Source organism: Gallinula chloropus (assembly GCF_964237585.1).
Source record: "Gallinula chloropus genome assembly, chromosome: 17".
Classification (NCBI taxonomy): domain Eukaryota; kingdom Metazoa; phylum Chordata; class Aves; order Gruiformes; family Rallidae; genus Gallinula; species Gallinula chloropus.
Window position 1 is genome coordinate 944,073 of NC_140102.1, and position 13,594 is coordinate 957,666.

Sequence of the window (13,594 nt, forward strand, 5' to 3'; positions counted from 1 at the left end):
CTCCCGCTGCTGCCTGTGCCCGGGGCTCTGCACCACACCTATCGCAGTTTAAATAGAATAAATACAGTGAAGAAAACAGTAAAATCTTCAATAAAGAGGCAAAAGGAAAGACGACAGCAGGTCCGAGGGTCCAACCAAACTCCACGCGGTCTCTGGATTAGTTGCTGAGGAAGTTCTATGAGAGCACATTAAGTTCGCAGCCGGGGGCTCTGGCACCGCTCTCCTTATATCGAAACCTCGTATTCCCTGGTTTCCTGAGGAAGGCAAAGCCAGTTGAGGGCAGCAGCTGCCTTTCAGGAGCTCCTCCTGCTCCCCAGGGGGGTTTGTTTTGCTCCCTGGCAGGACCCCCACCCTGCACCCCGGGGATGGAGCATCCCACCCTGTTACTCAGCGCTCCCACACTGGGTCGGCCTGACCCATCCTATCGCCACCCACCCAGCAAAGCCCCCCCTTCCCCACTGGGACAGTCCCCAGGGGGGCAGTGGGCGCAGCAGGACTCACCCCTGTCTCATAAATCGGGTTGTCGAACTCCGTTTCTACCGTGATCTGGCTGTAGGGGTGGGAGTACATGAGGGGCAGGCGCAGGCTGGAGTAGTACCGACACCTGTGGTGGAGGGGCAAGAGTCACCGGGCTGCATGGCATGACCCCAGGGCAAAGCACAGACACCCCCATCCTCCCACACCCCCCCGCATCCCCCATCCTGGCTCCCCTCCGGTGCCCCAGGGACCCTGGAGCTCGGTGCCTGGCTCCCCAGAACAGCGTCCAGGGCGTGTGTGTGATGGGCAGGGTGATGCTGCAGCAGCCCTGCTGCCTGTGACGGGGCTCTGCCACCAGCCCCCCACCCCCTGTGCGCTCCCCACCTTGTGAGATAGATGTACGCTCCTCCCAGCAGCAAGGAGATGATCAGCACTGGGATGAATATGGCAAGGGCCATATTTCCTCCCTCCAGCGATGTCTCCGCAGCAGCTTCTGCTACTAAAAGGATGAGATCTGTTATGCTGGTCTCCACAAGCCCCTCGTGACCCCCCCTCTGCCTCTCCCCTCCCTCCTCCCGGGCTCAGGGCAGCTCTGCCTGAGGGCCCCACGCAGGGCTCCTCCACCAAATGCATGCCACTCACCTTCCAGGGCGTGTTCAAAGCTGTCTTGATTCACTGGAAGGAAAAGGTAGAGTTACTGGTATGGAACTGGGTCGGAACTGGTGCTGGCAGCTGCTGGCAGTGTGGGGAGGCCAGGCCCGGGGTCTCTGTGCCCCACTTGCTCCCAAGCTAGCTGCAAACTTCCATCCTTGAGTAAGCTCCCGGGCCCTGTGCGTGTGTGCACGGGACTGAGATGCTGGCAGGAGACGCGGTCTCCAGGTGTTCCCATGAGGTGGTAAGGAAGAACAACCCATCCTTGCAGCTCAGGGGCAGCAGGAGGATCCTGAGCCCATCCCAAGAAACCCAGAGCCCAGAGAGGGCTCAGGATCCTCCTTCCCAGGGCTAGGGTCTCCCACCTCAGCGGTGCCCAAGGAGAGCAGCCCTGCTGCTGGTCGGGGGGGCTGCCAAAGCACATAGAGCCCTCCCCACACCCCCACACCGCAGCAGGGTGGCCAGAGGGTTTGCTCCCTCTTCCCGTGGCCCCAGAGCTCCTCAGCACAAGCCCAGCAAAGCACTTGGCTCAGAGTTTAGCTCCCAGCTAGGGAAGCTCTGGGGGTCTGTAGGCAGGTGAAGGTCCCTGCCCTGTCCCAGGCTGGGCACACAGGCGTTGGCACCCCCAGCTGCCCCCCCCTTCCCCACTGTTACCTTTGCAGATGGGCAGGGGTCCGCTCCAGTGGGACGGCTGGCCCAGGATGCATTTGATGGTCACCTCCCCCATGAGTTCAAAGCCCTCATAGCACATGAAGGTCAGGGACTCTCCCGGCAAGTAGAGGCGCTTATAAAGTATTTGGTACCCGTTTTCTGGCAGCCCAGGATTGTCACAGGCCAGAGACTCCTCGGCTGAAAGGGAACATCCCAGAGTGAGCCCTGGGGCTCGTGCTCCCGGGGGAGAAGAGCCTGCGTGGCAGCAGGGAAGCACCCGAGATCCCACCCCATCAACCCCACTTTCGGGTGGCTCAAAGCTCTACACCACCCCAAGCAGCCTGGGGAGGTGTCAGCTGCAGGAAAGGGCATCCTGGGACCCCCACCCCCAGGTCTTGGCCACAGGAAAGGGCATCCTGGGACCCCCCCCCAGGTCTTGGCCACAGGAAAGGGCACCCCGGGACCCTCCAGCCCAGGGGAAGGGGCTGAGCTGCAGGAGAAGCCACCCCCACTTACAGACACAGTGTGGGAGCCGCGAGGTCCAGATGGGCGTCCCGGTCTCGCGGCTGTAGCAGGTGAGCAGGGAGCTGCCCTCCAGCACGAACCCCGGGTTACACGTGTACTGAATGGTGGTCCCCACCAGCAGCACCGGGTCGGAGATGAGCCGGGTTGAGTGCTCCACCTCCCCCGGGTCCGTGCAGTACATAACTGGGGATGAGAGCGGGGGGAGCCCCCTGAGTGGGGAACCCCCCCGGCACCGGGGCCCGGCCGAGCGGCGCTGTGGGTGCCGGGGCTGCGGTGGGGACAGCAGCGTGCTGCTGGGGGGAGGGGATGGGGGGGCACTCACTCTTTTCGCAGAACGGGGGGTCGCTGCTCCAGCTGAGGTCCCACTGGCAGGTGAGGGTGTCGCTCCCCACGATGTCGTAGCCCGGGTCGCACTGGTAGGTGATCTTGGCCCCTCGCACCAGCTCGGTGTGTGACGTGGTCTTCCAGCCGTTCTGGATCTCGGGCAGGTCGGAGCAGGAGTCGTTGCGGGACACCTCTGCAGCACAGGCAGGCGCTGGCCGTCACCCAGCCCCGTGGCACAGCCCTCCCCGCAGCTGCTGCACCGTGACACGCAGCTCCTGCCACAGGCCTGTCCCTCCCCACAGCTCCCCCGTCCCCAGCACCGACAATGGAGTGGTCACGGCCAGGAGCCGGGTCTGCAGGTGGCACCCCCAGGCAGAGGGAAGGGGCTGCGGGGCAGCAGCCGGTGACAGGGGGACTGACCCTAAAACCTGGTGAAAGCAGAGCAGTGTCTGTGCTGGGGCAGGACAAAAAGCGCCCTGGGAGCACTGGGCTCAGCTCTGGCTGCCGGCGCAGCAGCACGGGGCAGGGCCTGGGGTCACGGCACAGCTGGAGTGCTCTGGTGAGGGGCTTCTGCCCTGCTCTGCCCCAGGACCCCCCAAGCACCGTGCCCATCATGGCCAGGGCTGCCCACACGTGCTGCAGTGCACGGAGGAGGAGGGGACCCTCCCTGCCACCCGCTCTGTTTGCTGTGACCTGGGCTGCCTGCAGGGGAGGGGAAACACGCTGGTAAGAAGTCAGCCAGGGTAAGATGGGTGGGGGCAGCCAGAGCACAGGCAGCCCTGGGGAAGGACTGCCCTTCCCAGTCCTTGTCCCTCCCTTGGGCCCCAGCCCGGTGGATGTGGCTGCACCAAAGCAGAGGTGTCCAGGTGTAGCCTGAGCCTCTCCGGAGCCGTGAGCTGGGAACAGCCGTCTCAGGAGCCCACCTGGGGACTGGCTTTGGTGTCCCCCCCACGGCTGTGCCTCAGTGCCTGACCCTGTGCGTGTGGGGGATCCTGCACCCCTATTTCCAGCAATTTCTCTCCCAGTCGCACTGGGCCAGACCAGGGCTAACTGGGACCAAGAGTGCCACTGCCTGGAGTTGGGGAGACATGGGGACACCCTGAAACTGGCTGACCCTGGAGACCTGCAGCTGGGCTGGGGGTTTCTGCAGGAGCGTGATGGGATGGATGTGGGTGCTGGTGTCACAGCAACCCTCCCCACTGCCAAACCTGGCCCCTGGACAGCCCTCTCTGGTCTGCCTGTCACAGCCCTTGTCTGCACCACAGCAGCAGGACAGGGGGACGCACCCAGCACCCCGCCCTCCCTACCTATGTAGTTCATGATGAATCCTTGCCCCTTCCCAAAGATGAGCCCGGCAGGGTCGGAGTGGAACTGGATGGTGAGGTCAGGGCTGGAGGAGTAGAGCTTCTGGGGGCCGCTGCTGCCCACGTACTGCCCCAGGATGCGAGCGGTGAGCTCGTCCCCATCGTAAATGGTGAGGATGTCGCTGTTGGTGAGGTTCAGGCTGGGAAGGAGACAGAGCTCAGTTAGAGAGCAGCTCGGGCTGGGGGCAGCCCAGGCGGGATGCCATGGGGTTGGGCTCAACAAGGTGACCACCCGCCCCAGTGCTGCAGTGCAGCCAGCCAGCACCACAGCCAGCCAGCACCACACAGCCAGCACCACACAGCCAGCACCACAGCCAGCCAGCACCACACAGCCAGCCAGCACCACACAGCCAGCACCACACAGCCAGCCAGCACAACAACCAGCCAGCACCACACAGCCAGCACCACACAGCCAGCACCACACAGCCAGCCAGCACCACACAGCCAGCCAGCGCCACAGCCAGCCAGCACCACACAGCCAGCCAGCGCCACAGCCAGCCAGCACCGCAGCCAGCCAGCACCACAGCCATCCAGCACCGCAGCCAGCACCACACAGCCAGCCAGCACCACACAGCCAGCCAGCACCACACAGCCAGCCAGCACCACAGCCAGCCAGCACCACACAGCCAGCCAGCACCACACAGCCAGCCAGCACCACACAGCCAGCACCTCAGCCAGCCAGCGCCACAGCCAGCCAGCACCACAGCCCGGCCTCGGCAGAGCCGGTTCCCGAGGGGCTCGGCACAGAGCGGCCCCTCTCTCGGAGCGGCTCGGCGGGGCAGGGCGGCCCCGCAGCCCCTCCATGGAGCGGCCCCGGCCCCTGCTCACGGCCGGCAACGTGCCGGGACCCCGGCCGCGCCCCCAGCCCCAACGGGACGCACCCCCGGGGCTTCTCCCGGCGGGCGGGGGCTGCCCGGGCCCGGCTGCGCCGCGCTCGTCGCCGCGGCCAGCAGAGAGCGGTGGCGGCCCGCGCACGGGGCTGTGGGCACGGCTGGGCGCGCACGGCTCCAGCCCCGCACCGGCTCCGCGCAGCCCGGGTGGGGCGGGGATGGGGCCGCCCTTAAGCGGGGGGCACTCCCCCTTCCCTCCCCCTCCCCAGGGGCTCCGGGCTCTCTGCCTGCTCCCCAGCAAAGGGCAGGCGGTAGGTGGGTGCGCGCCCGGGGCTGGGAGCGCGGGTGAACCGGTGGGACCATCCGGACGAGTGGGCGCTGACATCGCGTCCCCCGCCCCGCTGGCCCCCGCTCCGGCCAGCACCGGAGCCCTGCTCCCGGCAGCGCAGGGGGAGGTAGGGCAGGAAGGCGTTGGGGCAGGGATGCTGCACCCCCTCTTCCCCATAGGGGAGAGGGGCAGAGGGAGAGCCCCCCGATGCTCCTGGCCCCGCAGGAGGAGTCTCCATCACTTCCCCAGCCAGACCCGGGCTCCTGCACACGGGCAGGACCTGGCCCAGGACACGCTGGGTCCCTGGGGGACCCCTGCCCTGCCGGCCTTGCTCGGACCCCCCCGAGCTGATCCCCAAGGGTTTTACTAGGGCTGTTCTTGGACAACACCCAGCTGATCCCCACGGCGAGCTGTGCCTGCCCGTGCCCAGCCAGCAGCAGCCAGGGCTGTGCTGGGCAGCTCTGCTCTGCTCCCCCAGCTGAGCTGAATGGTGGATGGGGGTGGCTGTCAGGAGTAGAACTGATGCGTTTCGTGAGGACACGTGTGTTCCCCGAGGGCAAGAAGGCTGGGCGCAGCAGGGAGGGCTCACCCTCACCCTCCCGGGGTGCCTGTACTCCCTCCTGCCCAAAGAGGAAGCTGAGGTTCCTGGCCCATGGGTGTCCCTGGGCTTTCCCAGCCCTACACGCACCAGCTCGTGATGGTGCCACGCGTCGTTACGAGCTGCACACGGCTGCTGCGGCACCGCTCCCCGCAGCTTCACTCCGAGGGGCTCAGCAACCACCTCAGGAGCGATTCAGTTCTGTGGTGGGTGGTGTAACAGCGCTTTGAGCTCCTGGAGCAGCACTCGGTACTGCCCAGGGTGCCCAGCACATCACGGGGGAGTAGGGATGCTCCGAGGGGGAGAACAGGGAAACATCACGGGACACTGGGGTGGGAGGAGCCGGGATGCTGCAGAGAACGGGGCTGAGCACTGGCAGGGCAGAGACACGCACTGAGATCCTGGGATACTCACAGCTGGATGTCCAGGAAGAGACGCTTCTCCTCGCCGACGTGGACCCTCCAGATGCAGTCCTCCCCCTCCGTGTAGGGCTCTGGCCAGTTCGGGGACAGGATCACCCCAGCCACAGCAGTCAGCTCCCCCCCACACATGGCTGCGGGAGCAGAAGGCAGGGAGGGCTCAGCCAGGGCACTCGTGCCCGGCACCCAGCATCGCCCCGGGGCTGGGGACTGACCTCGGCACAGCGGCTCCGTGTCGTTCCAGTAGGGGTCCCGCATGTTGACGCACTCGATGACGGCAGGACCCTGCTCCAGGGAGTGCCCGGGGTCGCAGGTGAACTCCACGGTGGTGCCCAGGTTGTAGGTGGGGTCAGAGGTGGTGAAGTTCCCGTTCTGGATGTAGGGCTCGTAGCAGTGGCCCCGCTCAAAGGCTGGAAGAGACCCCCGCTCCGTTAGCCACAGGGGACAGGGCTGGCTGGGGGGAGCGCTGCCTCCCCCTGCTCCTCACACCCTCAGCTCTGGGGGTTTGCTGATGAGCCACGGGTCAGAAACCCTCCCCTCCATCCCTGCCCTGCGTGGGTGGCCTCTCCCACAGCTCATTTTCCAGGCAAGAAGGATTAGGGGTGGTTTATCTGTCGGGGGCCATGCAGGCTTAGCCAGACCCCGCTTCCATTGTGTGCCAGCATCAGCATCACACCCCCTGTGCTGCCAGCAGCTGTGTTTGCTGAGCAATCTCCCCTGCCATTAGCACTTTACTGAGGCTGCTCTCAGGGCGGGGAGGGGGGGTGGTCCCACAGGACTGGTCCCAGCAGCAGGATGCACTTAATGACAACTGGAGCCCGCATGTGTGAGATGCCTGGTGCTTGCCCAGCACCAGCACCGTCCCTGTGGCTCAGTGCCTGGTGATGCTGTGCTACGGGGACCAAGGAGAAAGGAGGGGAGACACCTGGCCTTTGGTGGTGATGGTGATGCCCATGGTGCTGGTGGCCCTTTCAGCCTGGATTTGGAGGGGCCCCATCCTGGACTCGGCCTCCCCTGCCCCAGGGGCTGCCCCTGACAGGCACAGATGTGCCCAGAGCTCACCAGTGCTGGAGGAAACGCGCTTGCACCCTTCCTTTTCCTATTTCTCACTGGGAAAATGCACTCCCCAAAGCCACTGCAGCACCAGGTGAGGTTTGGGTTGCCCTCTGTGCCTCCCTGGGGACGGTGGCACGGTGGAGTTTGGGGTCTGCCAGGGGCAGCTGAGACCCTTCCTACAGCCCTGCCCCTGCCACCTGCCCGAATGCCCCGGGAGCGCCGGCTGAGCGCTGCATTTGGGGGGGCACAGAGGGGACAGCACCCCACCTTCGAAGCGGATGTTGAAGGCGGTGGCGGACGCGGGCTCCTCGGCGAGGAAGTCGATCCGGATGGAGGAGCCGTCGCTGATCACCCCCTCGAAGGGCACGCTGTCAGCGCGCAGCGAGTCGTACAGCACGGCCGAGCGGTTCGTGTCCCCGCTGTACACCACCATCCTGCGTGGGAGGACAGAGGAGGGGGGGTGTCCCTGCACGCCCACCCCGAGCATCGCCCAGACCCCCCCCCTCGCCAGCACGCGCTCCCTGCTGCTCACAGAATGGGCCACTCGGAAGAAATTGCCCCAGCAAAAAAAATTCATGGGCTGGGTAAGTCTCCTTTCCTGTGGCATAAACAGAGGCTTTACTCTGGGTTTACTACAAGCCATAAGCCTGCTCTACTGCCTGCAGGATGGTAATGCTGCTCAAACACGGCATCAGCACCGTGAGCGTGGGGTTGGCGGCTTCTTGTGCTGTGGTGAGGAGCGGGGCTGGGCTTTGGGTACGGGGGGAGGGGGATGGCAGGACAGGTGTGACACAGCACACTGTGTCACTCCACAGCTAGCAGGATCAGGAGGCCGGCACGGTCCCCCTGGCACGGAGTGCAGGGCTCAGGGTAGCAGGGCTGGTGCTCCAAGACCTGTCTGGCCTCCTGAGCACTTGAACACCCGAATTGGGAACCTCCTCTTCTGCACCAGGACCCTTCTCTGTCCCCATCCCCAGCATCCTCGGCTTGGGTCAGTGCTGCCTGCTCAGACACCCACACCCCAGGCACTGGGAGCGATGAGGAGCAATGAGGAGCAGCTGAGAGCATCTGGGAGTTTCCAACCCTTGGAAGCCTTGCAGAACCAAGCTCTCCATAGTCCCAGGGGAGCAGGACAAGGGGGTGGGCACACACCTCACCGGGGGCCAGCAGCACTCGGGGCTGGCAGAGCCTCACCTGTCCTTCTCGGTGAGCAGGAGCTTCTCGAAGTGCAGGTGGAGCTTCTGCCCCGGGGGGGCTCCGATGGCCCACACGCAGTACATGCTGCTGGACTGGTTCCCGGGGTAGCTGGGCGAGAGGACGCGGCCGATGGTGGCATTGTGGACTGTCCCACCGCAGGGCGCTGCCGACACAGAGCACAGCCCCGCTCAGACCGGCGAGGGGCCGGGCTGCGGGCTGGGATGGAGAGCTCTGCCCATGCCCACCCGGCTCTCCTCAGCAGCCCCTTGCCTGGCTCGGCTGGGCTTTGGGATGTGCATGCATGTACATGCTGATGGGTACCCGTAAACCCGGTAATTTCCTCCCCTGGCCTAATTAGGAGGCAGATTCTGCTCCCAGTGAGGTGGAAACCCAGAGTACTGGGGCTGTGCGGTGTGCAGGGCTGGGCATCGCTCTCCCCTGAGAGAGCAGCCAACTCACAGCACAAAGAAAACAGCTCTAATTTCCTTTTTGTGGGGTTTTTGGGGGTGGTTTTGTGGGGTATGGGGGGTTTTGTGGGGTTTTGGGGGTTTTTTTTGTGGCGTTTGGGGTTTTTTTTGTGGGTTTTGAGTTTTTTTTGGGGGGGGGAGTGGTTGGGGTTTTTTTGTGGGTTTTTTTTTGTTTTCTCTGGGGATCCCAGTTTTGCTTCAGGCTGAGGTTAGGGAAGGAGGAGTGTACCTGAGCAGATTGGCTCGGGGCTGCTCCAGTGTGGCCTGGATGCGTTGATGCAGGTGAGCACCCTGGGGCCCTGCAGCTCGTAGCCCAGGTGACAGTGGAAATGAGCCACGCCGCCCGAGTGCAAATCCATCACGGTGACATCCCCGAAGTCAGGTCTCCGCGGGAAGTTGCAGCTCAGCATAAACACTGGAACAAGCACAGGCATCTCAGAGCTCGGGGCTGGTCTGCTCCGAGCCACCGCGCAGCCGGAGGACGGGGGGGGACGTGCTGGATGTGCCCATGGTGCCTGTGCCAGCTGCAGAGCACTGACAAGCCACCCGCTGCTGCTTCTCCACCTGTTTCTGCCTTTGCCCAGACCCAGTTTCTATTTTAAAAAGGATTTGCTCGAACTCATCTATTTTTTAGAGTTCTTCCAGGAAAAAATAGACTGTCAGCCTGAGAGCCAGCGGGGAGAGCTGCTGCATGGGGACAGAAATGGGGCGGGGTGGGTGTGAGTGGCACAGCCAGCGCTGGGGCTGGACACTGGTGCACCCTGAACTCTGCTCTGGGCACAACACAGGCTGATGCTTGACCCTCCGTAGCCAATGCTCTGAACATGAAATGGGGCCCTGGCTGGTCTGCAGGGGCAGATCTTGGCATCCTCCCACCCCCACCCAGCATCCTTCCAGCCCTACATGGCAGCTTTCCATTCCTGCCTGGCATCCTTCACCCTATGCCCAGCATCCGTACACCCCTGCCTGCCCCACATCCTTCACCCCATGCCCTGCATCCTTCACCCCATGCCCAGTATCCTTACACCCCTGCCCCACATCCTTTACCCCATGCCCTGCATCCTTCAACCCCACACCCAGCATCCTCCCACCCCCACCCAGCATCCTTCCAGCCCTACATGGCAGCTTTCCATTCCTGCCTGGCATCCTTCACCCCATACCCAGCATCCTTCCACCCCTGCCTGCCCCACATCCTTCACCCCATGCCCCGCATCCTTCAACCCCATACCCAGCATCCTTCCACCCCTGCCCAGCATCCTTCACCCCTGCAGCCCACTGGGGCTGAGCCCCACAGTACCAACCCCCATCCCACCCCTACTCATGCACCCTCGGGGGGGGGAGGCACCCACCCTGGTAGTGGAGCTGGAAGGTCCCCACCACCTCGTCCTGGAAGGTGCGGAAGTAGACGGAGATGGTGTTGGTGGGGCTGCGGATCACCTGTCCCTCCACCAGCAGGGTCTGGTTGGCCAGGACCACCAGAGCGTCGCCGTCCACGCCGCGGATGGAGAGCACCTCCCCGTCGGACAGGTTCACGCTCTTCACCTGGGTGGGAGCAGAGACCCGTGAGCTGTGGGGGTGAAGGTGGGGGGTCCCAATGGGGTGCTGGGGGAGCGGTCTCACCCCAGCCCCAAACACAGACGGTGCCTGCAGCCGCAGAGCATCACAGCACCACAGCCTTCCCTGTGCGCTGCTCTGCGCACCGGCAGCTCGTGGGGACCGTTCCTGCCTGGCTGGCTGTGGTGGAGCAGCCCCACATGAGCCCATGGGACCCCCCACACACACCTTTTGTGCCTCCCCTGGGACAGCAGGTGCCAGCAGCTGGAGCTGCTCATGGTGTTTTGAAGCTGGGTGTTCCCATGCAGCACAAGTTCTGCTGAAACCAGGGCTGTGGGCAGGAGGGTGGTGGCAGTGAGGGGTACCACAGGGGACCTCCACTGGGGCAGTGGTCCCAGCTCCACTGGTACCCACCCTGGGAGCAGACCTGCCTCTCAGCACACATGGCCATGGCTCGCTGGTCTCAGCTGTGGCTGGGCTGTTGGGCACAGGACCACCACCAAACCAGGACTGTGGTGGGGCTCGGTGCCCACCAGCCTCCCCACACACCCAGCATCTTCCCCGGGATCCCTCAGCCACTTTGGGGAGTCGCACGGCAAATGTGCCTAATGAGCAGTCCCAAGAGGCTCTAATTAGTATTTGGGAGTAGCTGAGAAGTAACCTCCCATTTGCATTTCGTGTCCATTTAGCTTAATAAAGGGGCTGGGATGGCAGCAGAACGATGCTCATCAGATCGTTTGTTTCCTTGAGTGCAGAGGGCCCGGGTGCTATATTTAGCACAGCCTCAGCCCTTAATTGCCAGCGCTCCCGACGATGTTGTGACTGGGAGGATTTGTTGCTGTTGTCACAACTGTGCCCGTCTCTCCCACCCAGAGCGCCAGGCAGGGACGTGCCCGGCTCTGAGGGCTGATGGTGCTGAGCACAGAGCCACCCACAGCGCCTGGCATCCTCGGGAAGGATCGATCCCGACCTCATCAAGTACCTCCCTGCCATCCCAGAGGTCTCCAAGCCCTGAGTGGTGCCTGGAAGAGCCCCATCCTCGCTGCTGGACTGGGGCAGAGTGCACCCGGGTGCACCCCAGCCCAGGCTTTTGCCCCGGGACGAGCTGGTCCTGCCCCGTTGTGCTGCAGGGTGCTGGGTCCCTGCTGAGCCTCCTCTCCTCGCTGCAGGGGAAGCAGCCCCCAGTGCTGCACCCATCAGAATCACGGGCTCCATCCCACCCAGGTTGTTTCTTCATCACCAGGTTTTGCCCTGAACGGTCCCTCCCCAGCACATGATCGAGCTGGTAATTAACAGAACCAATCAGTCGTTATTGGGGATGAGGTATTTGGAGTGCAGGATGTGGGGATGCCAAGCAGACTATGCACAGCCCTAACGATTCCCGCACCCAACTCCCACTGGGACCAGGTTTTGCTTCCCAAACGGGGTCTGAATCACCACAGAGATGTTCCCAGGGTGTTCCTGACACATTTTGTGCTGAGGTCACTCAAAGACAAACCTGCTCCCCAGCCAGCTTCCCACGCTACCTAGCACCACATCACACCAGCAAACTGGAGCTGCTCTGCTGCTGGGAAGGGACTTGAGAGGAGCAGCTGGAGCAGGCAGAGCTCTGTGGGGTGAAGGGAGGGAGCCCATGAATGCTGTGGCATCTCACAGCCCTTCCAGGGTGTGCGGGGTGGTGGGGAAACTGCCATGAGCCTCCCCCCCACCATAAACCCAGGCTCAGAGGAGCCCAGAGCAGGGATCTCATCACGAAGGGCCCGCTGCCAGTGCCAGGCATCCTCAGAGGACCCCGTCTGCTCCGGAGGAACCGGCGGGTACAGACGGACGCGGTGGCCTCGTGCCAGGGACCATCAGCGGCTGCGAGAGGGACCATATGTGTGAGCTCCTGCCAGGGGCTGTGGGGGGGACCCAGTTCTGCCTGCAATCACAGCCTGCACCAGTGTCAGCTCCTGGGGAGGCTGCGGGGAAGGCGGGGGGGATCCTTCCCGCAGCCTCGCTCACCCACTGGAGAGACCTCTTCAGGGAAACGCCGTCTCCTGCCAAGAAGATCCAAGAATCTTAAAAATAAATACCCTTTAGCTAAGCTTTCAGAGAGCTGGCTGCTCCTGCTGGGGTTGGGAGGTGCAACCCGGCTGGTGCGGGGGCAGGCAGGCTGCGGCACAGCCCCCTGCCCAGCTTCGCTGGCAGCCCTTCCCGAGCCGTGCCTGGCACCCAGGCTGCACGCCCGCTCCGCACTGGAGCCAGATTTCCCCTCAGCAAACGGGGGTCTGACTCCAGAGGGCTGGAGGGGAGGAAGGGAGAGGTCCTTGTGGCCTCTTCCAAGTCCCCAGGGAGCAGCCTCAGTCTCTCTTTTGGGTCAGGGGTGCAATGCCATGGTCACTTCTGCTACTGCCGGGCTCTTCCATGGTCCCCCCAAGCAGGGTCTGCACCTTCCTGGTGCTTCCCCTCTCCCACACAGACCCCTTAACAAGCCTCACAGAGGTAAGAGTGCTTCATATCCCGTAGCTCTGCCCTCTCCATGCAGCATCCCGAACCCCCGTGCTCATCCTTCCTCATGTCCAGCCTCAGGACCGGCTGAGACCGCACACCACTCGTGACAGGGGAGCGCACCAGCCCAGGCACCGTGAAGAGCCTGTCCAACTCAGCTCAGCTCAGCCAGCACAGCCAGCGCAGCCCCACTGCTTGAGATTTAGTTTGTCTGAAAGGCTCAGAGGCATCGGCAAGGCGCAAGGCAGAGCTCAGGGGGGTGGAGAGGCTAATTTCATGCTCCATTAAACCCTCGGCTTACGAGGGAGCGAGGTCAGGAGCGGTGTCACCTGATGGATTACGGACGGAGGCGAATCCGCAGCGGAGCAGCCTGCCTTCAGCACCCTGTGGATTTGGGGAGACAGGGACTGAGACAGGAGCGCATCCCAGCGCCACTGCCCTGCTCTGCCAGCTCCCAGGGCGACCTCCACATCCCGGCTCGCTTCCAAGGAGGTCAGCCCTTCGCCCTGCCAGAGGCACGGCAGGAACGAGCTCACCTGAGCTGCTGCTCTTCTTCGTGCACATCCTTAATGGCACAGATTAAAAGTGAGTGGATTTTAATTGGATGCAAATGGTGACATGGGGAAACCTCAGGAACAAGTGAGGATGGCACATGGGAGCGAG

The 13,594-nt window shown here is 63.7% G+C and overlaps 1 protein-coding gene across 1 annotated transcript in view; it reads right to left on the reverse strand.

Annotated features, from left to right (window-relative positions):
* Positions 1 to 224: 224 nt before the first annotated feature.
* SEZ6L (seizure related 6 homolog like) overlaps positions 225 to 13,594 on the reverse strand; it is a gene marked incomplete at both ends in the record, with an annotated part of 39,042 nt that continues 25,672 nt past the window's right edge. The window contains 14 exons of the mRNA XM_084272039.1: positions 225 to 254; positions 502 to 604; positions 862 to 976; positions 1,120 to 1,152; positions 1,783 to 1,977; positions 2,296 to 2,487; positions 2,627 to 2,821; positions 3,936 to 4,132; positions 6,163 to 6,301; positions 6,383 to 6,577; positions 7,491 to 7,657; positions 8,418 to 8,583; positions 9,117 to 9,302; positions 10,237 to 10,429. Of these exons, the coding sequence (XP_084128165.1) occupies positions 225 to 254; positions 502 to 604; positions 862 to 976; positions 1,120 to 1,152; positions 1,783 to 1,977; positions 2,296 to 2,487; positions 2,627 to 2,821; positions 3,936 to 4,132; positions 6,163 to 6,301; positions 6,383 to 6,577; positions 7,491 to 7,657; positions 8,418 to 8,583; positions 9,117 to 9,302; positions 10,237 to 10,429 (2,106 nt within the window). The remainder of the gene's footprint in view (positions 255 to 501; positions 605 to 861; positions 977 to 1,119; positions 1,153 to 1,782; positions 1,978 to 2,295; positions 2,488 to 2,626; positions 2,822 to 3,935; positions 4,133 to 6,162; positions 6,302 to 6,382; positions 6,578 to 7,490; positions 7,658 to 8,417; positions 8,584 to 9,116; positions 9,303 to 10,236; positions 10,430 to 13,594) is intronic.